At 43.2% G+C, this 24230-nt stretch overlaps 2 protein-coding genes across 7 annotated transcripts in view; one reads left to right on the top strand and one right to left on the bottom strand.

The window, feature by feature from the left end:
• Positions 1-17737, top strand: part of ERMP1 (endoplasmic reticulum metallopeptidase 1) — a 40721-nt gene extending 22984 nt beyond the window's left edge. Inside the window, exons 9-15 of one of the 2 annotated variants that reach the window (XM_077909656.1) lie at positions 1764-1938; positions 2298-2488; positions 6100-6252; positions 6665-6867; positions 7400-7515; positions 15299-15462; positions 15574-17737. In XM_077909656.1, coding sequence (XP_077765782.1) covers positions 1764-1938; positions 2298-2488; positions 6100-6252; positions 6665-6867; positions 7400-7515; positions 15299-15462; positions 15574-15738 — 1167 coding nt within the window. In that variant the 3' untranslated portion in view covers positions 15739-17737. Of the gene's footprint in view, positions 1-1763; positions 1939-2297; positions 2489-6099; positions 6253-6664; positions 6868-7399; positions 7516-10260; positions 10558-15298; positions 15463-15573 lie in introns of those variants that run through there. The other variant, XM_077909657.1, reaches the window with a different exon arrangement.
• A 2499-nt stretch (positions 17738-20236) lies between these two features.
• RIC1 (RIC1 partner of RAB6A GEF complex) overlaps positions 20237-24230 on the bottom strand; it is a 144960-nt gene continuing 140966 nt past the window's right edge. For 3 of the 5 annotated variants that reach the window (XM_077909608.1, XM_077909634.1, XM_077909643.1), the window contains 3 exons: positions 23944-24121; positions 23604-23792; positions 20284-22835 (listed from right to left, as the gene is read on the bottom strand). In XM_077909608.1, the coding sequence (XP_077765734.1) occupies positions 22547-22835; positions 23604-23792; positions 23944-24121 (656 nt within the window). In that variant the 3' untranslated portion in view covers positions 20284-22546. Of the gene's footprint in view, positions 22836-23603; positions 23793-23943; positions 24122-24230 lie in introns of all 5 variants that reach the window. The other 2 variants (XM_077909624.1, XM_077909614.1) reach the window with 1 other exon arrangement.

Here is a 24230-nt window from a genome sequence, read left to right as displayed (position 1 = left end):
TTTTCCCATAGGGATCTCTGGTGCCTGAACCATGGTCTCCATTTCAGTTTGTGTGAGGATGTGCTCTGAGGAACACTGCCTGTTAACAAAACCCACTGAAGGAGGGTTCTCTGACATTAGCTGTCTGTTTAGGGATGAGCTAATGCTTGAATCTTAGTGGCTTCGGTTTCTGAAAGGATTATGCCATGGGGCTCCAGTTCACATGCAGCTGTGTGTTACCAGACCGTGGGGTGTGGTGGCTAGTGTGCAGGGTGACAGGACACAGAAGTGCCCATTCATGAAGTTCCAGTTACTTTGACTAATTTCAGTTGTCTGATCATAAAATTTGGGGCTGAAAGCACGAGGGGAAGGATAATGTGTTTCATTACATGAAGATCCTTAGAGTGCTGGGTGGGCCTGGCACCATGCTGAGGCCTGGTGGTACAGAGATTCGTAAGAACCCGGTCTCTTTCTCTGAGGGGCTCACAGCTTCATCCAGGAAGGTAGGGAGACCAGCAGTTATGGCACATTGGGATGAGCTGTCCTGGGACCACAGGACGGCTGTGGAAGTCAGGAAGACTTCCTGAAGGAAGCAATAACATTGAACTGAGTTTTTGAGGTGTGAGTACAGGGGTGCAGATGGAGAGCAGGTTGATGGGTGGTCGGAGGTGGGAGAGCATGAGATGCATTTGTGTCATGGTCAAGAAGAAGGTCAGTGTGGCGAAGACGAGGTTGATAGCACAAGAACCAGACAAGTAGGCCAGCGTGAGGCTAGAGCATGACATCGAGAATCAGGGCGGCCACCATTAGCCTCTTCTGAGCAGGACAGTTAGTGGGCGAACGGAGATAGTGTGCAGAATGGGGGCAGAGGGCAGGGCTGGCAGGGACCTGGTTCCAAGAACATCTGTGTGATCGTTGGCTGCGGTTTGGGGGTTTAAGGTGCCATCGGTGCTGCTGAGACCCGGGTTTTTAACCACCTGAGTGGTTCTTGGCTTCAAAGAGAATCCTAAGAATTAGTTTCTTTCTGATTACTTTTAAAGACTGTGCCTCTTGGCCCTGTGTTGAACATCAAAGTGTTCCACAGCCGTGGCCTTCCGTTTCCAGGGGTGGGAGGGTGTCAGGAGCCCGGACAGGTATGGAAACACACTACTGAAACTGTTGTGAGCTCTAGAAGTAACACTCGTGCCCAGGGCTCTTCTGGCTTGGGGTTTCTGCCCCAAAATGATGACTCATGTTTGTGTGAGCAGAACCCCTGCTGCCGAGGCAGTACGGGGCGGCACGTTCTCAGGGGCTGCAGGTGCCTCGCCTGGAAACATGGATATGAGAGGCCCGCAAACCGGCAGGAATACAGCTGCGGGGGGCCTGCAGTTCTGCAGTTGTGCTGCTGGTGGTGCTGCAGAGCCAAGCTACCCTCCCCAGGCCCCTCTCTCCTCACCTTGAAAGTCTTTGGATGTTGTGTTAATAGAAAAGCTTACAGAGACGAATGTTTTTAGGAGAGTCCTTTCTTCTATTTTAGTGTTTCCAAAGGTGACTTCTAGGCTGGGGAGGAAGAGCGCGAAGTGCGCTCAAGTCAGGATGTCTTTTCCCTGGATGATTAGATGCCCCTTTCCCGTACAGCGATCTGGATTCTTTCCGTCCTGACAGGAGGAAAGACACTTTGTTAGCGCTTACTTCAAGTTCAGTGCAAAATGTAGCTCTCCTGAGTGATGGCAACGATGGTGCAATAGAAGTGCTATGTGGATGGCCCACGAACGAGACTCCTGGTACGGTTTTCTCTCTTTCAGAATGCCAGTGACCAGTATCTGGGAGAAGTGTTCTTCGACACCTCGCTGTTTGTGCACTGCGTCTCTCTTGTGGCTCTCACGTCTCGAGGACTGTGCTCGGCGTTTATTAGCGCTGTCTGGGTGGCCTTTCCCTTGCTCACAAAGCTTTGCGTGCACAAAGACTTGAAGCAGCATGGTAGGGCATTTTGGGGTTTGATGCAAATGGGGAAATACCTTAAAATGTCTACGACAAGACTTGCAGGGACTGTTTCCTTTTTTTGGTCCCTTGGTGTAGGCTTTCAAGACTGTTGCTGTTTGTTCTTTTAAATTTTCAGATCACACAGACTTTCATCCTAGGCCTCATGCCCCATGCCATTCTCACGTTTGCGAACACATGGTGATGTCTCACATACATATTTTTCTGTTTCATTCTAACTTGTATTTCGTTGCCCCTGAATGAAAGTGTTCTGTCTCACATATAGACGCCAGTGTTATCAAATCTGTATCGTGCTGTAGCATTTCAGAGATGTGTGTTTTCTTTCTCTTTTTCCCTAGGTGCCCAAGGAAAATTTATTGCCTTCTACCTTTTGGGGATGTTTATCCCTTATCTTTACGCGTTATACCTCATCTGGGCAGTGTTCGAGATGTTTACACCAATCCTTGGGAGGAGTGGTTCTGAAATCCCACCTGACGTTGTGCTGGCTTCCATTTTGGCTGGTTGTACGATGATCCTCTCTTCTTATTTTGTAAGGAAAAAACATTTAAAATTTTTTTTCATTTTATACACACAGACACCTGTGTGAGGAGTTTAGCTATAGTAGATTCTGTGAAACAGCGTTGCTAATACTTTATTGAGAAACACCTGTACGGAACGGGGAACGTGTGTGCAGAATGTGGGTTTACTGGTAAAAAGATGTGAAATGGTTTTTGTCTTGTTCTGTTTTTTTTATTTCCTTGTCCTTCCAAGTCCTCTGGTTTTACCTCTTCACCGCTTTCAGACTACCTGGATGTGAATTTGTAGAGCGCATACCAGCCAAGTAATCAGCTCTTGCCCAAATTTTGCTGGGCAGTGGGTTTTGAGAATGACTCCCAAGAGTGTGTTTTCAGCTTCCAGTGAGAGGCAAGTGTTAGCAAAGACATGGTAGTTTTATTTTTTTTTTAATATTTTATTTATTCATGGGAGAGAGAGAGAGAGAGAGAGAGAGAAAGAGACAGGCAGAGGGAGAAGCAGGCTCCACGCAGGGAGCCTGAGGGGTGGGACTCGATCCCAGGTCTCCAGGATCATGCCCTGAGCTAAAGGTAGCACTAAACCACTGAGCCACGGGGCTGCCCAACATGGTAGTTTTATTAGTGCTCCTAGAGCTGCTGGAGGGAGACTGCATCTAATGAGGCTTTTCCTGTCATCACTCCGCTAACTACCTGGCCACAAGCACTGCAGGGTTCATTCCTGGGGCCTTTGTGGGTGACGGACACTTGGGATGAGTGTCACAGGCCTGGTCGTTCTGCTCTGTCTGTGCTCAGCCTGTGCAGGGAGAGTCCTCCCTGTGCCACCCCTGCTTCTCCTCCTTGGGACTCCAGAGGGAAGACTAGACCCAGTGTTAGAGCAGCTCCAGGCAGAGTTCCGCCCTCGGCACGGTGTCATCGGGCCCAGACCCTCTAGGGGAGGCCGGTCTTTGTGTTACGGCTCTTTTTGTTGGCATTCCTGAGAATAAGAAGTAATTAAGTAATTACTGAATATAGATACACTCCAAGATCTGCAGTAAGGCAAATAAATAGAAAAAGTACTTGTGCCTTTATTATAGTTCTTTCCTCCACAGAGATGATGGCGAGCCTTTCTATAGCCATAGGGTAAAGGGCACATGATGTAGAGGTTGGAATTTAGAGACAGCATGTAAGGATACCACGTGCGTGGTCAGCAGCATCTATGCACGTCCCTCAAACAGGCAGCAGACAGCCGTGTGCATACCTGTGTGTCCGACTCTGGTGAGCAGCTCTTGGGCATGTACTTCTGTGTGATCAGCAGATGAAGTCCAAGCATTCCAGCCATTCTGTTTTTAATATAACGATTCAGTCCTTACTGGTATTTGCAGGATTGCATACCTTATTGGTATGGAAAATTCTAAAATGCTCTTTGTTGCCTCTAGGGTTTACTACTTCTGGTTTTAACACTAAGCCTTGAAATTCTCCGTGCATGTCGGTGGAGGGTTTCACTGCTGTGAGAAATGGGTTTTATCACATGTAGATGGGGTTGGTATCCAGAGTCAGCGGAGTCCTGGACTGGGTCCCCACCGTCAGTGGGTGAAAGCTGCCAGTGCCCAGAAGTGATGACCAAAGTGTGTGGCATTTCAGTTCTATCCCATGTGTAACAGGACAAAATAAGCCCTGAAAACTTCACTATGGAAACTTGGGAACCATGGAAAGAGGATTAAAGTATATTGCTTTTTGAATTTTATCTTACTACGAAAGCTTTTGGAGAGTGCCTCTTGGAATACTTTGAAACACCATTTATTTTTCATTCGAATGTGAAACGGCTGTGCAGCCAGGGGCGGGCCTCCTTCACTCCGTTACTCTGGGGTGGCGTTGGAGGGGCTGACAAATGAGCCAGCCCAGGTGGGGATTAGACCATAATGCAGATTTCACAGAGCTTCTCTTTCGGCCCTTGGGAATTTATTAAGTACATTTGTCCAGAAGCAGTTCCATGCCTGTCTGATGGCAGGTTAGCAGGTCCTAGGATTGTACCGATGAACCCCAAGACTACAGCTCAGTGACATTGGGATACGCTCGGGAACAGGACAGCTCACGCGGACACTGCACGGACCCTTCTCATGTTTCTCTTCGTTTTATTTTGCACACATTTGGGAACCTGGAGTGATGGGTGACATAACATCTAAGACGGAAATAAGAGTGAAATTGAAGGTGATGGAATCCAGACAGCACTTCGCCTCCCAGTCCTTTCTTGGGAACACGTTTCATTCACCCCATTACCAGACCTCCTGGAGAAGATGATGGAAGGGGCAGCAGACGTGCCTCATGCTTTGAAGTGGAAATGTGGATGTGGAAACGGAGCTCACACAGGCTGTAGGACATGGGGTTGCGGCTGGGTGGAGATGGCAGGAACCACAGCGTGTGACAGGGAGGGCTTATTTTGACCTGAAAGCCTCTCAACACCTAAACTGGGCAGCCTTCCAGTGGAGGGGAAATCAGTCCTTGGGGAGCTATTTGACACTGTTCTGTACAACCACATTTTATAATTTTGTGACTGTTAGGACAGAAAGGGACAGACAAGGTAATAATTTGTGTTTTGTGAACTCACTGCCTTAGCAATTTGTTTCTTAGCTGTCTTGTTTCTGTGCTCTTGGTGTAAAAACACAAGACCATTGATCTAAGACCAGTACCGTTTTGCTGGAGATGACCTTGGATGGGATATCAATACACAATGGCTATAAAGTCCTTAATTTTATATAGTAGAGCATCTGGTAGGTTACAAATGTGTGCCTTATTCCTCCTTTTTATCTCCATGAACATATGTTCACATTCATGCTCTCCTTACCGACCCTAGAGGGTGAGTGATAAGGGGGAGCAGGCATGAGGGGAGCTGGGACTGGGTCAGTGTGGTGGCATGCAAACCCCCTGGGGATCTGTGGGCATATTCTGAGAGTTGTGTGTTGCCCACAACCTCTATGTCCGTGATCTCATTACCATGAAGAAGCGTTTGTAGGACGTGCTAGATGCCCACCTTGAGGCTGAGCCACTTGCTGTTCCTGCCCAACATCAGATGTGCTGTTTCAGACGGCATTGGCTGTGGCTGCCTGGCACTGAGGAGGGATAGGCCCACAGGTGGGGTCCTGGAGGCACATCGGAGTGCAGGCTCAGACCAGGCTGGCGCTGTGGCCCGTCACACAACTGTGAGGAGTGGGACTTGACCTTTGTTGGAATAGGCTTGCTTACGCTTAAAATCTTATCTCTGGTTCTTTGACAAAAGCCTGATGTCATGACGTCTGGTAGATACTGGTGTCGACCGTGCAGTGGTTAGCAGGGGCCTTGACAGAATCAAAAGTAAAATGCAGTCGTGGTTTGAGTGGGGGTGGGTCTCTGTCCTGGTGTCCTTGCCAACTGAACCAAGACCCCACCTGGGAGTCTTCTCCCGTCCAGCCGGTGGCCACCTGTTTATCTGGGCTCTAGCCCGTGATGGAAAGGCCTAAGTGGGGCCTGTTTGCTGTGGCAGCATACTCACATGCTCACACGTGCTGGCAGGTGCTCTTTGCGACTGGTTGGGTGACACCTGTTACAGAGCCAAGGCAGTAAAGACAACTCTGTGCCCACAGTGATTTTTCTATTTCTGTGTCTCATGTTTTAGATTAACTTCATCTACCTTGCCAAGAGCACCAAAAAAACCATGCTGACTTTAACTGCAGTGTGTATGGTCACCTTCTTCCTGGTCTGCAGTGGCACATTCTTCCCGTATAGCTCTCATCCCGCCAGTCCAAAGCCAAAGAGAGTGTTTCTTCAGGTAAGAGCAGCTTCGCGTGTGGTTCTGGAGGGGGAAGCCCTGTGTTGCTGAGCTTTGCTAGTCAACAGGAAAACCAGCAGACGTGCCTGCCATTGACCTATTTATTTAGTTGTTCTCAGCTGCTCCCTATAAGGCAGTGAGGAGACTGACCCCCCATGAGGGTTTCTTTCCAGCGAGACATGCTTTCTCCCAGGAGCCTGAACCAGACATGTCAGCTTATTGGTTATTGTTCAAATGACAAAAATGCAAATATGTGCTGTGGGGTAATGAGCTTTCAGAAGTACAGATGGTAAAAACGTCTGTGGGCCAAGTAAAAGTCCGAGTTCAACGGGCAAAACAAAATCGATATTTTAAAATGCTGGTACAGGTGATCTCAGGAGTAGCAGCTTTCTCATTAGTCTGTCCTTCACAGCACATGACTAGAACATTTCATGACCTGGACGGAAACGTCATTAAACGGGACTCTGGAATATGGATCAATGGGTTTGATTACACTGGAATGTCTCACATAACCCCTCATGTTCCTGAGATCAACGACACCATTCGAGCTCACTGTGAGGAGGATGCACCGCTCTGTGGTTTCCCGTGGTACCTCCCGGTGCACTTCCTCATCAGGTTCGTCTGTTGTCAGGTCCTGTCACCGAGGGAGTGCTCTGCTATTCATGCTGGTTCACACACAAGCCCAGTGCTGTGTAGGCCAGGTTTTCCTTCACTACGGGAGTTCCCCTCCTTTAGTGGGATTAAGTACTCAGAAGTTTACTGTTGCTTTTTCAAATTTAGGAAGTCTTCCCTCTAGAAACCTGAGTGATTGGAAAGGCTGCCTCTTCGGCTGCTCTAATAGCAGTTCAGCATCAGTTTCAAATTGTTTTATTTCTGGGATGTTTTTGTGGTGTGGTAGTAAAGGGCTGGATAAGAAGGAAGAGGCTGGGTGGTGGCCTCAAGATCACATAGGATCCTTTGTTCCTAAATCTGGGAAGGTTACATCCTATGGTAACGGGCTTTAAGAGTACCTAGCATAATTTGTCCTGTCCATCAGAGATTATTTTCATACCCCAAAATGTGAGTTGTATTTGAACCATTTCCATGACTCAGAGATAGCGGTCAACTTCTTAAGCATCCTAAATATTGAACCTACCTTTCCAAATAGGAAAAATTGGTATCTTCCTGCTCCAGAAGTTTCTCCAGGAGATCCTGCTCATTTCAGACTTGTGTCCAAGGAACAGACACCCTGGGATTCTGTAAAGCTGACGTTTGAAGCAACAGGTAAATCATAGGACAGTTTTCTCTTCTCTCCTTCACTTCTTAAAATTCTTTAAACTTTATTTTTTAAAGGTTTTAATTATTTATTTGAGGGTGAGCACAAGTGGGGGATGGGAGCAGCAAAGGGAGAGGGAGAAACAGACTCCCTGCTGAACAGGGAGCCCAACGTGGAGCTCCATCCCAGGACCCTGAGATCATGACCTGTGCTAAAGGCAGACGCTTCACCGACTGAGCCAATCAGGGGCCCCCATTTCTTAAAATTCTTAATAAGTATGTATTCATTCCTTAAATGATGGTGATTAGCAACATAGGAAGAACCTAGTGCTTCTAATTAGGAGCACTTGAAGCTCATTAAGATTTATTGAAGAAAATTTATTAGACTATTTTTTTTTTTAGAGTGGTGTTAGGTTTACAGAAAAATTGAGCAGAAAACAGAGCTCCCCTCCACCTGCTGCCTTATTAACACCTTGCCTTAGAGTGTGCACTTGTTCTTAAGATGGATGAGCTGGTGGTAGCCCATGTTCCTGGCTCACATCAAGGCCCGGTTTGGTGCTGGTGTTGCAGACTTCTGTGTAGTGTCATGTACCCTGCAGCACACACAGTACGCTCCGCGCCCCAGAATCCCCGTGCTCCCCCATTTATCCCTCCTCCGCACTCCCACTGGCAAGCAGCGACCTTTGTTACTATTTCTACTGTTTTGCCTTCCCCAGGATATCCTGAAGCTGCAGTCATATAGTCTGGAGCCCTTTTCAGACTGGTAGCGATCTGCATTTTGGAACCTTCGGGTCCTTTGGGGCTCAAATAGCTCTTGCTGCTTTTGTTGCTGAATAGCGTTACAGACACACCACAGTTTATGCCCTCCCCTGCCGAAGGACAGATTGCTTGCTTGCTTCCAGTTTGTGGCAGCTGTGAATAAAGCTGCCATAAAACATTTGTTTGCAGGTTTTCTTCTTGACATGTTTTCACCTCACCTGGGTAAAACCTAGGAGTACAACTGCTAGATTGTATGGTTAGCCTATGTTTACCTTTGTAAGAAACCGCCAGACTCTTGCAGGGTGGCTGCACCATTCTGTATTCTCACTAGTGCTGGGTGCTGTTGGTGTCTGGGATATTAGCCCTTCTGCAAGTTACGGAGCTATATCTTACTTTTGTTTCCATTTGCAGTGCCCCAGTTACCTAGGGTGCTCCCGGAGCACCTCCTCGTCGGTTACGTGCCCTCTCTGTGTGTCGCCTCCAGTGTGGTGTCTATTAATTGGGTTGTTTTCTGTTGACATTTTAAGAGTTCTTTGTGCCTGTGGATATTTATATCAGATAAGTGATTTGCAAATATTTTCTCCCACTCTGGGTCGTCTTTTCATTCTCTCGACAGTTTTCCACAGAGTATAAGTTTTTAAATTCAACGAAGTCCAATATTATCAGCTTTTCTTTCATAGGTCATGAATTTGGTGTTGTGTCTAAAAGTTATCACCAGACTCAGTCTCTGGATTTTCTCTGGTTATCTTCTACAAGTTTAGTTTTGTATTTTATATTTAGATCTATGAGAGATACATTTTGAGTTAATTTTTGTGAGAGGTGTAAGGCCTCTGTGAAGGATTTTTTTCTTTCTTTCTTTGCACGTGGATTTCCAGTTGTTCCAGTAGCGTTTGTTTAAGACTATTTGTCTGAGATCAGTTGGCTGTATTTGTGTGGGTCTATTTATGGGCTCTCTGTTCTGTTTTCCTTACTGGTTTCTCTACTTTACCATTGCGGCACACTCTTGATCAAGTATTAAAGGTGGGTAGTATCAGTTCTCTCCAACTTTATTCTTCAGCATATTGCTTTTGTTTTTCCATTTAACAGTTTGTCAAGATCCACTGTAGAACTTTCTGGGGTTCTGACTGGAATTGCACTGAAATCTATAGATCAAGGTGGAAAAAATGACATCTTAATTATTTTTTCCCGTCTGTGACATGGAATGTCTCTCCATTTATTTGTTATCTTTTCTTTCATCAGAACTGTGTTTTGTAGTTTTCCTCATATAGATTGTGTACAGCTTTTCCTAGATCTGCATCCAAGTATTTCATTTTTGAGGATACTAATGTAAATAGTATTTTTCCTTCATGGTATATGGGAAAACAGTTGATCTTTTTTATTAACTTTGTATCCTTCAACCTTGCCATAGCTGTTTGTTAGTTCCAATAGTTTTTTTGTTTTGTTTTGTTTTCTTTGGGATTTTCTACATAGATGATCATGTTGTCTGCAAACAAAGATAGTTTTATTTCTTCCTTCCCAATATTTCCTCATTTTTTGTTACCTTTTCTTGTCTTACTGTATTAGCTAGGACTTCTAGTATTGTGAAAGAGTGCTGAGGAATAGGAAGAGTGGAAAGCATTGTCCTGTTCTCAGTCTTAGTGGGGGAAAGCTACATTTTTACCAAGTATTGTATTAGCTGTGGACTTTTTAAAAAAGATTTTATTTGTTTGACAGAGAAAGAGAGAGAACTCACACAAGCAGAGGGAACAGGAGAGAGCCAGCCCAACATGGGGTTCAATCCCAGGACCCTGAGATCATGACCTGAGCCGAAGGCACATGCTTAACCAACTGAGCCACCCAGGTGCCCCAGTTGTAGCTTTTCTGTAGATGCTCTTTTTCAGGTTGAGTAAATTCCCCTCTGTTTTTAGTTTGCTGAGCTCTAAGTGTGAATAGGCTTTGGATCTTGTCACGTGCTTTTCTCTTTGCTAACATGACCATGTGCTTTTTCTTCATCAGCCTATTGATAGCAGTGATGGATTACATTAACTGATGTTCAGAGGCTGAACCAACCCTACATCCATGGAATAAATCCCACCTGGTTGTAATACAGAATTCTTTTATGCATTGTTGGATTTGGTTTGCTAACATCACCTTGAGGATTGGTTCTATTTCTCTGGAGAACTCTACCACAAGAAGTTCACTTTTAGAAGTTCCTGCTATTGTTCACTTTGTATCATTCCTTGAGCTTTATATAAATGGAATTTTCCAATATGTAATATTCTGGGTCATTAAACATAATGATTTTGAGATTGAGCTCATTTGTTCTGAAGTATTCACATTTGGAGTCTGAGAATTCCAATTGTTCTACAGTCTCGCCTGCGTTTGCTCTCCTTTCCCTCGTGCCATTTCTGTGGGGCATGTAGCAGTAGCTCTTGCATTTCCCTGATAATGATGTGGACACTCTTCCAAGTGCGTGTTGGAAGATATTCGGTATCTTGCTTTGTTTCATTTCTTTTTCCCTTTTAAACATTGAGTTTATTGACCTGCAGGAGTGGGTATGTTCTAGGTCACAGACCATTATCAGATCTCTGTGTATCAGATACCCAGATTTTCTTGTCCATTCATTTTCTCAAATGGTCATTTGATGTGCAGAAGTCTTCAATTTTTATGAATTCCAATTTATCAGGTTTTTCTTGAGAATTAGTACTTTATGTGCCCTTCTTAAAAAATCTTGTCTACCTAGAGGTCACAAAGATAGACTCTCCTGTTTCTTTCTAGAAGCTTCATAGCTTTAGCTGTTATGTTTAGGCCTATGATATACCTTGAATTTTTTGTGTGGTGTGCAAGAGAGGTCAAGGTTCTTTTTTTTCATCATGGATATCCAGTTGTTCTAGCATTATCTGTTGAAAACATTTACTTACCCTATTGAACTGCTTTGGCATCTTTGTCAAAATTATTTGTATATACCTCAACTTTGCCCACTTTTACTGAACTTCCTTTTTGAAAAGTAGCTTGTTTGGTGTTTGTATTTTTTGGTGACTGTGGCCATCATTGTATTTACTGTAAACAGAAAATAATTATATCTATCATGCTAAGGCATAGTTCAGTTTAACACAGAAAGAAAGGACTTGAAAATCTAGTAAGGAAAGCTGGAGGACACAAAACAGTAGTTGTGAAACAATAAAATTTGGCAGTTAACTAACAGAATGAAACAGTTACAGGGAATTAAGTGCCTCAACTGGCACTTTTGAAGATGTATACTTTGTTTTCTCTAGGCTTTTAAAATTGAATTGGAAATAAATTTGTTTTGCACCAACCACCAATGCCAATTATTTCTGATTTTTCTTTAATCACCACCTTGTAAAAAAGGAAGCACTGAAAAATCTAAACTTTTATCCTTTATGCACAATTTAGAGAATTCCAATAAAATTCAGGTTCCTGGCAGTCAAGTTACACATCTACTGCCCTGTGTTTTTTGGTTACAACTCTCAAGAAATCAGGGGAAAAAAATATTTGACTGTGTATGTGTGGGTCGTCTGTTTGTGTTACCAGTTACCACATATTTAAGAGAGCACCATACAAAAACAGACCTCAAGTATAACTTGTTGACTATTGTGTATCATCTGCAAATATGGTCTTCCTTCTTCTTTACCCGTTCTTAGGTCTGTAATTGGCGTGTCTTTGGTGGCTGATGCAGCCCACGTGGTGTGGGGTGGGTGGGGCCATGTGGGGCATGAGCGGGCATCCTTGCTTTAGGTAGAGCACAGATCTCTAGTGTTGCCCAGCATCTGAGGGTGAGCCTTAGGCCTGAGGTACAGACCTGGTGACATGATAGGCAAAGGTGTTTATCAATGGTCATTTCTTGAGTGTTTTTATAAGGAATGTTTATAAACATTTCTTAAGTGTTTTTATAAGGAACAGTCATTTCTTGAGTGTTTTATAAAGGAGTCCTTTAATTTGGGGAAAGGCCTCTCGCAGCATCTTATAAAGGGGAATCATAGAATTTTTCTTCCTTGGATCTTTTAATATTGTGTATTCCACTAAGGCCATGGCTTTTTTTTCTTTGCGTGATATTGGATTTTGTTTGCTAATGTTTAGCAATTTTGTGTTAATACAAGTGATAGGTCCATGTTTATTATTTAAATTCAATCAATTAACATGTAATAACTGGTTTCAGAGGTAGAGGTCAGTGACTCATCCATCTTATAGAACACCTGTGCTCGTCACATCACCTGCCCTCCTTCATGTCCGTCACCTGGTTACCATCTTTATTTTTGTTGGGCCCCCTTTAATCAGGATTAGGTATGTGTTACATATGATAAATACATAGACATCATGAAATGGTAAGTGTTCCTTAATTTCTAATGCCTTGGAAGCATTTGAACGATCTAGTTGAAAAGTTGGCTTGCATTCCTCTCTGAAACCATCTGGGCATCATGCTTTTTCTGCAGGGGTAGTTTTTTTCATGGGAAATCAGTCTGCTGAAGATGTATGCCTGTCTCGCACAGTTTTAGTCATCCATTTTCCTTAAAAAGTATCCATTTCATCTGGGTCCTCCAATTTAATAGCATAGAGGTCTGCCAAAGTAGCCACATGTGATTTTAAACATCTCTTCTGTTTATTTTTATTCTTTTTGTACTTTACTCCATTCTCCTTACCTCTGCCTTTTACTTAATTAACCAAGTTAGCTAGTAGTAGTTAGTAAAAAAATCTGTTCTTTTTTGTAAAATTAAGTTAGGTCTGTTTAGTTCTTATTCTCTTTTGATTCCTCTTTGCTTTACCTGTATTATTTCCTTCATGGTTTTTCTCTGTTGTACTTTTATTTTACTGAAAAAACATTTATTGTTTTATTTATTGGATTTTCCTCTTATCACTGCTTTTACATGTACTGAGTAGTTTGATATGTAATATTTTCATTATTTACAAAAAAACTTCTTATTTTTAAAAGATTTATTTATTTATTCCTGAGAGACACAGAGAGAGAGAGGCAGAGGAAGAAGCAGGCTCCCTGTGGGGAGCCCGATGTGGGACTTGATCCCAGGGCCCTGGGATCATACCCTGAGCCAAAGGCAGACACTTAACCCCTGAGCCATCTGTAATTTTTGTTTGGATTTGTTAACCTGAGTCTTTTATATGTTTATTTATTTTTAAGGATGTAGAGAAAGAGCACGTGCAAGTGGTGGGAGAAATAGAGGGAGAGAATCCATGTACACTCCCTGCTGAGCAGGGAGCCCAACCCGAGCTTGGTCCCACAAGACCATGACCTGAGCAGAAACCAAGAGTTTGAGCCACCCCAGAGTTTTATTTTTTTAAAGATTTTATTTATTTATTCATGAGCGACACAGACTGAGAGAGAGGCAGAGACACAGGCAGAGGGAGAAGCAGACTCCATACAGGGAGCCCAACATGGGACTCGATCCCGGGTCTCCAGGATCTGGCCCTGGGCTGAAGGAGGCACTAAACCTCTGAGCCACCTGGGCTGCCACCCCCCCCCCCTCCCCGAGTCTTTTAAATTGGTTTTTAAAATCTGCACATAGAAGACCCATTTTGTTTTGTTATTGACAATTTAAGGTTTACTGAATTATGGTGTTACTTGTAATATTTCAACTTTATAGAACCGATATTTTCTTTATAAGCTACTATTTTATTAATGTTTTTTGCTTATTCTACATGCTGATAACGCAGAATTTATCTTCTAAACTTAGGTATATTTATCCCCATGATCTACTTCACTGACCATTAGTTTTCACGTTTAAATCCTTTTTGTTCAACTGATGTTTCATGTGACAATGGACTTACCAGTGTCTGTCTGCATATCTTTTTGCATCTCCTGTAGTTTTGCTTCATCAGGCAGTTGCTGTCACTTGATGCACAGAATTCACAATTTTGTATCATTCTGAATTAAAGCTTTTAGTATTAAAAAGTGCCTTTCGGGCAGCCTGGGTGGCTCAGCGGTTTAGTGCAGCCTTCGGGCCAGGGCCTGATCTTGGAGACCTGGGATCGAGTCCTGCATCGGGCTCCCTGCATCGAGCCTGCTTCTGCCTGTGTGTCTGCACCACCCCCCTCTCTGTCTCTCATGAATAAATAAAATCTTAAAAACAAATAAAAAGTGCCTTTTTACAATGTAATGCATTTGTTTTGAATCCTGTTTCTTTTTTTCTGAGATGATTTTTCTTTAAAGATTTTATTTAGAGAAATCGAGCAGGGGGAGCAGCAGGCAGAGGGAGAGAGAGGAGCAGGGAGCCCACTATGGGACTTGACCCCAGGACCCAGAGATCATGACCTAAGCCAAAGGCAGATGCTCAACCACTGAGCCCCCCAGGCTCCCCGAAAGAGGTCTTTTTAAAAACTGTTCACTTGCCTGAAATACCTTTGTTCATGTTGTTATTTTTATCCTTTCTGAACCTAAGTATGTTTGTTGAATATGGTAGATGATTGGGTCTGGATTTTAAGCCAACTTGAAATTTTTTTCCTTTTAGTTGCTGATTAGGTCTCCTCACATTTATTTTTATGACTGATGCATTTGTCCTCAATTTGGTGCTTTATTTGCTATATTCCTTTTTTGTAGGGAAGGTCTTCTTCACTCTTTAAAAAAATATATTTTCTGGCATTTAGGAAGGTCTATGTTTGTTTTGACGATGTTTGTAACCTTTGACTATCTCAGTTTTCCGTGGCCTTGGCTTCACAAGCCTCTACAAGTCTGCTCACTCCGTGTTCTTCTCTCCCTGTCAGTGTTGGGTGCCTATGACATCCCAGTCTTCTACCACTTTCGTATTGTGTGTGGGTATATTGCAATCCTGTCTATTCCCTTGCTATAGTTTTTGAAGTTTTTTTGGTTAGATGAAGCCTATTCCCTAGATTTCTGACAGACTTATGCGCACAAGGTTCTTATATCACTGTAAATTCTTGGCCTTTTCCTGTTGGGCCTCATTGATACCAGGAGTGGAATTGATAATATGGGGCTGTAGTAGGAGGATCTTCAGGGGGACAGGAGGCGAGTCCTTCCTAGTCTGGCTTGGTGGTGAGGTAACAACGCCTCTTCCTCTCCTTACAGGACCAAGCCACATGTCTTTCTACGTTCGAACCCACAAAGGGTCAACACTTTCTCAGTGGTCTCTTGGCAATGGCACCCCAGTCACAAGTAAAGGCGGGGACTACTTCGTATTTTACTCCCACGGGCTCCAGGCCTCTGCATGGCAGTTCTGGATTGAAGTACAGGTGAGAATTTCCCAGCTTTGCTGCCGTGACTGGTCAGGCTCCGCGGTGGCATCTGGGATCATTATTCTGCCTTCATAGAGCTGGAGAACTAAACTAATTTTTCTCTACCAGGTCTTGGAAGAACGGCCTGAAGGAATGGTCACCGTGGCCATTGCCGCCCACTACCTTTCTGGGAAAGACAAGAAATCCTCCCAGCTGGATGCTCTGAAGGAGAAGTTCCCAGATTGGACATTTCCCTCTGCTTGGGTGTGCACCTACAAGCTCTTTGTGTTTTAATCTTCTGGATGAGCTCTGAGTATATGCCCAGCAGGACACTCCATGTGACACGGTTTCTCCTGGCGTCACAGGGATGTGTGTGAGTCGGTGATTGCTAAAGAGCACACGTTCAGAGAGCTTAGTGGGCTAACACTCCTCAGGGCCAAGCACCCCAATGGTTATGCTGGGGGTAGCGATGCATGGCCTTTTTGACACTTGAAAATGCCAGTTTCCTGGCACTTAAGCACATGTGGGTACTACCACTGCACACGTAAGTCATTTTATATGACCTTAAGGATAAAAGCCAACAAACCACTTCAATCCCCTTAGGATCATGAACGATGTAGAAAGGTACTGTAAGTTAATGAGACAAATGACATTCCCAATTTAAGCCAAGACCATTTGTTTTGTCAGTGGACGGATCGGTTTTGTCAGACCTCGGGACTGAACCACAGGTATTAGAAGGTGGTTACCGCAGAGGCCCCAGCCCCCAGTGTGGGAACCTGTGCCGAGCTGGGGACTCTTGTCCTTCCCACAAGCGGTCACTGACCAAGAGCCATCTCTGTGATGCTTTCCTGAGTTGCTTTCAGGGCCCAGTCTATATACCTTTTCCCTCTTCCACTTTGCCAATTTAAGAGGAGCATTTGTTTAGCCACATGTCCTGCTGGGGCTGGACGTTTTATAAATATTCATTTAATAGGAGTGTTGTTATCCAAGGTTGATCCTTTGGGGCATAATTTTTTTGATGCACTGACTCCTATGTTTTGTCCAAGTGTGCATCCATCCAGCAGGGCTGGCTTTCCTCAGGCTCCAGGGGGTGCCTGACATGGGAATGAGGCTGCAGTACCTGGAGCCGCTGAGGTGCTTTTCATTCTGCGTGGCTTGGGAGGTGGGTCTCGGCAGGGTCTCTCAGGGCTGTGAGGCTCCGGCAGTGGAAGGGTTTGGGGAGATGAGTGCTTGCTTTTTTCCATTAAGAAATTGAAAAGGTTGAACAGATTAAGCTTAGCAAGCATAGGCCAAAAAGCCACTTAAAAGAAAAGCCATAGTAAAACAGTGGCACCACATGTGCGCCCCAGGAGGAGATCCTTGAAGCTGCTTTTGCTGTGTGTGCAACATGCTTCTGTAATCCTGCTCCGCCCACTGCCTTGTCTGTGACCCCCGACCCTGGCTGTCATGTGAAAGGATTGGGGACCTTGTAGGAACTGTTCCTTACCAGTTTCAAGTGTGTCAAGTACCTGCCCCCCCTCCACCCCCCCCAACCTGTCAGGCCTGAATCTGTCAGGTGGTGAATAAGGACTACAGTGTTGTGGCTTGTATAGAATCAGAGTTGTGGACAAAAAGTAATCTCTAAATGAATTTCAAATGTCCCTGTGGTTAATTTGAGATTTGCCGGGGGGGGCGGGGGGGGGGGGGGTGTGTGTCCTAGGCTGAGGAAGGGCATTTTATAAAGTTACTCATAATTTTTTTTTCCCCCTTTGGGAAGAATGTTCTTGCCTTTCAGTAATGATCATGGTTTTCTTTTTGCCTTCACATTATTTTCCTTTTGTTTTGGTTTTCAGGATGCTCACTCGTCTCAGGGCATGCTTAGTACTGGGGCAGATTGTTTTGGTACCAGAAAGGGCTGAGGAGTTACATCCCTAATATTCCCGCCTCTGAGGCTGGAGTATCTCATCCTTCATAGCTCACTTATAAAAGGGTCTTTTCAAATTCTAACAAATGCAGTTTTTCCTACAGAATTTAAATGTAAATAGCCCAGTATTGAGCATTCAGTGAAAATGTGAAGAACTGTGATTTTGAAGAAATGCTGGAAATTTACAGACTGTTGCATGAAGTATGTGTTTGACATTTTAGCTGATGGCAATGAGCAGGACAGGATGGCTAAGTGTCACCATGAAAGGGTCCCAGCTGCTCACTCAGGAAGCCACAGGAAAAACGCTTGTCTTTACTTCCTTTTCACTGAATTGTTGCCTTATGTTACTGAAATAAACTTTTTAACCTGTTAGTATCTTTAACTGAAAAACCAGATCTATGGTTTGTTCTTCTGTATCCCCATCTTTTAAAGGGTTATTTAGAATCTACAGAGCCTTTTTAAAAAGCATTTTTAATTGCTTTTAAAAGACATAGATGGCTCACGGGGGCAGAAAGGTTATGTGAGCAAAGCGCTCAACAAGGAAACACCGGAAAGCTCTTCGTGGAATGAAATAGTGAATCTCACTTTGTTAAATGTCGAGCTTTTTACAATCCTCTCTATTGGCAAAATCATTGAAGGGCTAATCCAGATGGATCATGGGGGCAGGAAGAGGACATGGTCTTTCCGCTAGTGGTCCACCACTCACTCCTGTCTACCTGCGGGAGTACGGCCTCTCCCCAGAATAGTTCGGTACACCTCTGCATCATGCACCTTGCCTTCTTGTAGGGCCAATAAAGCCAAAATGCATTTAGGCCTCTTTATTTGGAAATTATCTTCATATATTTTGAATATACCTTGAAGTATGTTCATATACATATTTTTATTAATGTACTGATATAATTTTTTAAGTTTGGCTCTATACCATGACCAAGTGGGATTTATTCATGGAATGAAAAGTTGGCTTAACACCTGAAAAATCAATGTAATACACCGTATCAATTGAGTACCTTTATCAGAGTAAGGAAATTCCCGCCTATGAAAAAGTCACAGCTAACATCTATGATGAAGCTTTTATCCCGAAGGCAGGGCCACTTCTACTGAGTACTGTCCTGAGGCTCTAGCCAGGGCAGTCCGGCAAGAGGCATCCAGATTAGAAAGGACAGATTTATTGAGAAAAGACTAAAGAATCCACAAAAAACTTGTTACAGTTAATGAAAGGGAAACATATCAATACATAAGTTAACACTTGTATTTCCATAACAAAACAGGGAATAAGCCTCACAAAAAAGTATAAGATTTTTACACTAGAAACCAACACTGTGAAAGAAATCCCATGTTTGTGGATTGGTTTCATTAATATGGCAGCATTCTCCAAATTGACCCACAAACAACACAACCCCGGCTGGTTTATATGCAAATATTGACAAGCTAATCCTGAAATTCATACGGACATGCAAAGGGCCCATAACAGCCCAAACAGTCTTGGAAAAACAAACTTACAAGTCCCGTGCTCACAACTTCCTACCAAGTAGTAACTGGGACAGTGGGGTATGGATGTTAAGAACAGCGATGGACAGAATACGGCTGACAGTCCACAAATAAATGATTTTGGCAATTCAGGGAGGGGAAGAAAATGAATCTTTTCAGTGAATTGTGGTGGGACAACTGAATAGCACACAAATGAACAAGGTTACAGTCCTCACTTCATACCACACACAAATTTACTCAAAGTGGATTAAAGACCTAAGTAGGAGCTAACACTGTAATAAACAAAAAGCAAAAACTCTTAGAGGAAGACCCAGGCGCCAACCGCCACAACCATGTGTTTAGGCAGTGATTTCTCACATATGCCAGAGTACAAGCAACCAAAGAAAAAGTTGGACTTGACCAAAATGAAAAACGTCCTTACTACAAAGGAGACTGTCCTGAAAGTCACAAGCTCCTGGACTGAAAAAATACTTGCAAATCATATCCAGTAAAGGTCTAGTATTCAGGATGCATGAAGAACTCCTACAAATCTGTGAAAAGGGCAAAGGATATAAAGTTTTCTCCAAAGATACACAAATGGCTAAAAACCGTATGAAAAGACATTAGCCAACCACAAACACGCACACCTGCACCGTGATGACACCGCTTCCTACATAACTCAGATGGCAGTAACTAAGCCACAGCTGGTAACCCGTGCTGATGGGAGAACTCGGAGCCCACCTCCCCTGCAACTGGAAGTGTAGACAATGGCACAGGCACTTTGGGATATGGTTAGGCATTTCCTCAAAACATTAACCAGGTACATGACTGAGCATTTTCACTTCTAGAGAGAACCAAAAACTTCTATCCACGTGAATGTACAGGACAAAGAGCGGTAAGCATCCAGGTGTCCCTCAACTGGTGAATGGACAGAGGCAGTACATCCATAAAGTGGAACATTATCCAGCCTTAAAAAGGAGTAAGTACTAACGTACGAAGATGAACCTTAAAAATGTCCTGCAAAGTAAAAGAAGCCACACAGAAAAAGGCACAGGTCAAGGAAACCAGGGAATCAGACTCGCTTGTAATCCCACCTGTTAGAGACGGGGCCCAGTCTCCTCTGTACTTAGATGGACAATTGTATTTGGTGGAAATCATTTTTATTACATTCTGAACATTCTCCGTGTCCTCAAGATGGATTTCCCTTGCAAGCTTCTACAGTCAGGCATATAGGATCCTGCCAACTCTTGATATTCCTATTCTAAATAAATCTAAATTTATTCTAAATTTTAAATCTGTCTGAATCTGTAGTTACTTCATAAGGAAAATTCTAAGAGGTGGAATTACATAATGAAAAGAGTGTTTCCGTGGCTTTTAATAAATATACTTTTTCTGTTAACCTGAGGTGATGAATAAACAAAGTTCATGTAGTGGTTTTATTGCCCTTTACCAAGTAAAAAAAATACACATTACAGAAGTAGCAGCAATTTTAATTACAAGCAAAGGTCGACTTTACCCCTCAAAATGACTTCTTGTTTTGGTATCAGCAAATAATTTAAACTTCAAATAGTTATACTGAATACTTAAATTCATTGGTTAAAATTATGGCTTCAACAGTTGATATATGTGAACCAAACAAGGCAAAAATATAAATTAGGAAAAAGTAAAATATATAACAAATTACCAAAAAAAAAATTTCTGTAAACCTGCTCATTTTTCTGTCTTGGGGCTGCCCATTTCTATTACCTGAAAAACAAGTGCAGAGCAAAGATTCATTCACGGTGTTAACCACAGGAGTTCGGTTACCTACTGGTGCCCTGCTTTTAAGCGTGCAAGATGAACCCAGCAGCACATTCGGAGATTTGAAAGGATCACAGCTGTTTACAATGGTAAATCATTTTATTGACCGTATATTCACACCAAACACAAAAAGAATGCTAGTTCTCCTCCTAATGGCCTAGGACAGGAGGAGTTTCCGGTTCGTTTCTTGCTGGGCTGCATGTACTCACAAGGGAAACATTTTCGTTCTTAAGATTCAAGGAAAGGTGGTTTAAAACAAAGGCTTAAATAAAGTAGCACCAGAAAGACTAGGTACCATCATCACATCTTTCACCCACTTGGGAGTTCTACTGTGTGAAACTATTGCACTTGTTGTAAAAAGTAAATGATAGTAAATTACCAAATTCAATAATTTAAAACAGTTTGATGAATTCTGAACTAAGCAATTTCAAAATGCTTTTGAGTTTCTCTGCCAGGGAAACCCGGGCTAGGACAACTGTGTCTAGCCATTTACTTTAAAAAGCAAGGGTAGAGGACCAAGTTTTATTTCTAAACTGTAATTGCACTATGAGAAGAGAGGCTTTTTTACATAGTGGTATGAATTTGGTCCACATCAGATACATTGTTATTACAAAAATAAACAAGTTTGTTTTTGTAAAAAATAACATTGCATTCATTTGTTCAAATTGCACAGTACAAACAAGCTATGTAAATTAATACTGATATAAGATAACTGGAAGTACATACAGTGGGTACATGTTTAGTCTGAAGCAATTAAGGAGTATGCAGATAGGTTTTCATAATGTATGAAAACTAAAAATTTAAGTCATATCTAGAAATACATAAAATATTTTAAAAGTTACAATGAAGAATGCATTCTTCACATAGTAATTTTTAGTAGCCGTGATAATACAGGATTCAGCAGTCTATTTACATAAAGGTCCATTTTTATTCAATTTACAAAAGCAATAAATAAGAAACTACATTAATTTGCACAAAACCTGTGTCATTTCATGATCAGTGTGACCATTTCTGTTACTGTATGACCAAGCCAATAAACCTGCTTTTTTCTATGAAGACTGCTCCTATTTGGAAAGAAGAGCAAGCCCGGTTTCTATTCCAAGAGTGAGTATAGCCATGCAGAATCCAGCATAAAACCTTACAAATTATAATATAAGCCCTAAAAATATGAACAGTGCCTTTGAGTATATTTACACAAGAGTATTCACAAAAAGATACAGTTCTCTGATAAAAAATAGTTTAGTGGTATCTAACAGCATAATTGGTAAGACCCCCAGACTTCTGCCCACACTGATCCAGCAGGCATCAAGCTTGCTAAATAACGCAGGCAGGCTGACTCACAGGTAAACAGCTTCCATCAAGTCAGGACTGGGATTTAATGGGCTAAAAAAGCCAAGGAGCATGTCTCCATCACAACAGCCACATGTTGTGCCAGGGCAGGCATCTGCTCAGGAGGCCCAATTAGGGAGTCCAGTGCTCTCGATCCAAAGGGCCATACCGGTAGCTCAAGTACCTGATGAGCTACAGCAAGCACCTTAGCATTTATTTTTAAAAAGCAATCTGGACACACGCTGAACCAGAAAACATGTAAGAAGCTAGAAGTAGTGAAAAAGTAGGCTCATCTAGGGCAAAACAATCCCTATGGTTTAGGAGCTACCATTCTTTAAGAATAAAACCAAAATATTCTCATGTACAACTGTACAATACTCTTTATTTCCACCGCAGCTTAAAAAATTTTTTTATGAAAAATGATTTGATCTCACATTTTTATGGAGTCAGAGATTTCTTAGAGAGAAAGAGTTAAAATTTAATAATACCTTACCAGAGTCTCTGAGTTCTCTCCCTGGTTAAATCGTCCAACTAGGTCACAGTGTCCTCAGTTGTACGCTGCCGCTAATTAATACTGCCCGTGGTGATGGCATGCCACTGTTGTTAGGACACAGAACAGTCGTAAGTCCCATCCTGAAAAGATTCCTCCTCCTCTGCTAGGGCTGTGTCGTCCTCTTTCCGGCTGACCAGACTGCTCCCTCCGACCTCGCCCTGGGGGATGCTTCCATGGCCCGAGGAACCCCGGCTCTCCTCTGCCCGGGCACTGGTGTGTTCAGGAGTCTTACCCACAGTTATTGGCTGGAAGGCTTCAGGCTGGACTTGCTCCTCTGTTAGATCACTGAGCTTCTGTACTTGTGGCTTAATGGTGTTTAAAAATGGCTTATATCCAGGACTAAATAGAGGGGAAAGGAAATTAGCTTTTTATTGCCCCATTCAAAATGTTCCACACTGTTCTGGATTAACTGCTACTCAACACAGACATAGTGAGGTCTCCATGCTAGATGATGTGGGGAGGAGAGGGGGCACAGAATCAGAAGGAAAGGCTTCCTAGGATCCTGGCCAGGACAGTGGTTCCACTCCTGATGTGCACTGTAGGTCTTACATTTCTGAGCTCTAGGAGCAAGGACTGACATTCTTTGTCCAATGGTATTAGAATTAAAAAACCTTCACAGAGTAAATCTTTACTGAGTGAATTTGGCAACTGAGGAAAAAACTAGATCCAAGTAAGGGAAAACCCAAATCCACACATGATTGGTGACAAAGGGCTAGAACCCAAGGCTCTTCACTTCTATCTAAGTAACTCTTACTTTGGGCTTGCTGGTAACTGCTATGGACTGTTAAATTCACACATGCCTAAAGTTTTTAATCTTTTCAAGCAGATATTTTCAGGTTATTATTACCAGCAATTCCACAGAACTACAGACCTCAAGTTCCAGTCTAATTCTAAGATCATCTGTACTGTGTTCATTTACCTATATGGCCAGACATAGGATGAGGACTAAAGAGAGAAGAAGGGAACATGCGAGAGCATTTTTATTTCTACCAACCTAAAAAATCTCCAGAGAAGTGAACCAGAACTAAACCTTCCTGAGAAAGGATAGGACTTGGCTGAGGATGGCCTAGGTACCAAGGTCACAAGCCTAAGGAGCTGTGCGCTTACCAATCTGTAGAGGCCCATCGGTCTACAGCATGCAGCCCCGTCCTTATGTTCCGTAACATCTCTCCATCTACCTCTGAAGACTGGGTGATCACTAAAATCTGGTTGATTATTGAGGATTCTCTAAGAATCAGGCCTATGACAATGCACCAGTCCAGACATCCCGCCTCCATGAAGATGTGTAGCAAGTATCTGTATGTAAGCAGAAACAGAACAAGCGACACTAAGAAGGCGCTAGCGCTGCAGAGAAGGCCAGTCATTATCAGGAACGTAGTCCCTGTTCCCTATTTGCCAAAATATCCTGAGGAGGCATCCTGTACTTCCAGGATGCTGAGGAACTCACCGAAGCTGGACTTGGGACTTGTGAGGCCCCTTACTCGCCAACTCCATGGAGATGTGCTCCAGCTCTGACGGAGTCAGACTGAGCGTAGAGAAGTTTTCATCCACCATTGTCCAGTCTCCGTCCACCACGGAGCTACTTTCTGTCAAGTCAGTGGCTGAACCAATACTGCACTCGTCACCTGATGAAGATGTGCCACAAGTTACCGACTAGCTTCATGTAGAAAATATGCTTCATTTTAACTATTAGCCGCTTCTCACATGTTGATTTCGGCTCAGAATTTTGAAACC

Source organism: Canis aureus, chromosome 1 (assembly GCF_053574225.1).
Source record: "Canis aureus isolate CA01 chromosome 1, VMU_Caureus_v.1.0, whole genome shotgun sequence".
NCBI classification, from domain to species: Eukaryota; Metazoa; Chordata; class Mammalia; order Carnivora; family Canidae; genus Canis; species Canis aureus.
The sequence above is the reverse complement of the archived record's forward strand: the minus strand, read 5'-3'. Positions and strand labels throughout refer to the sequence as shown.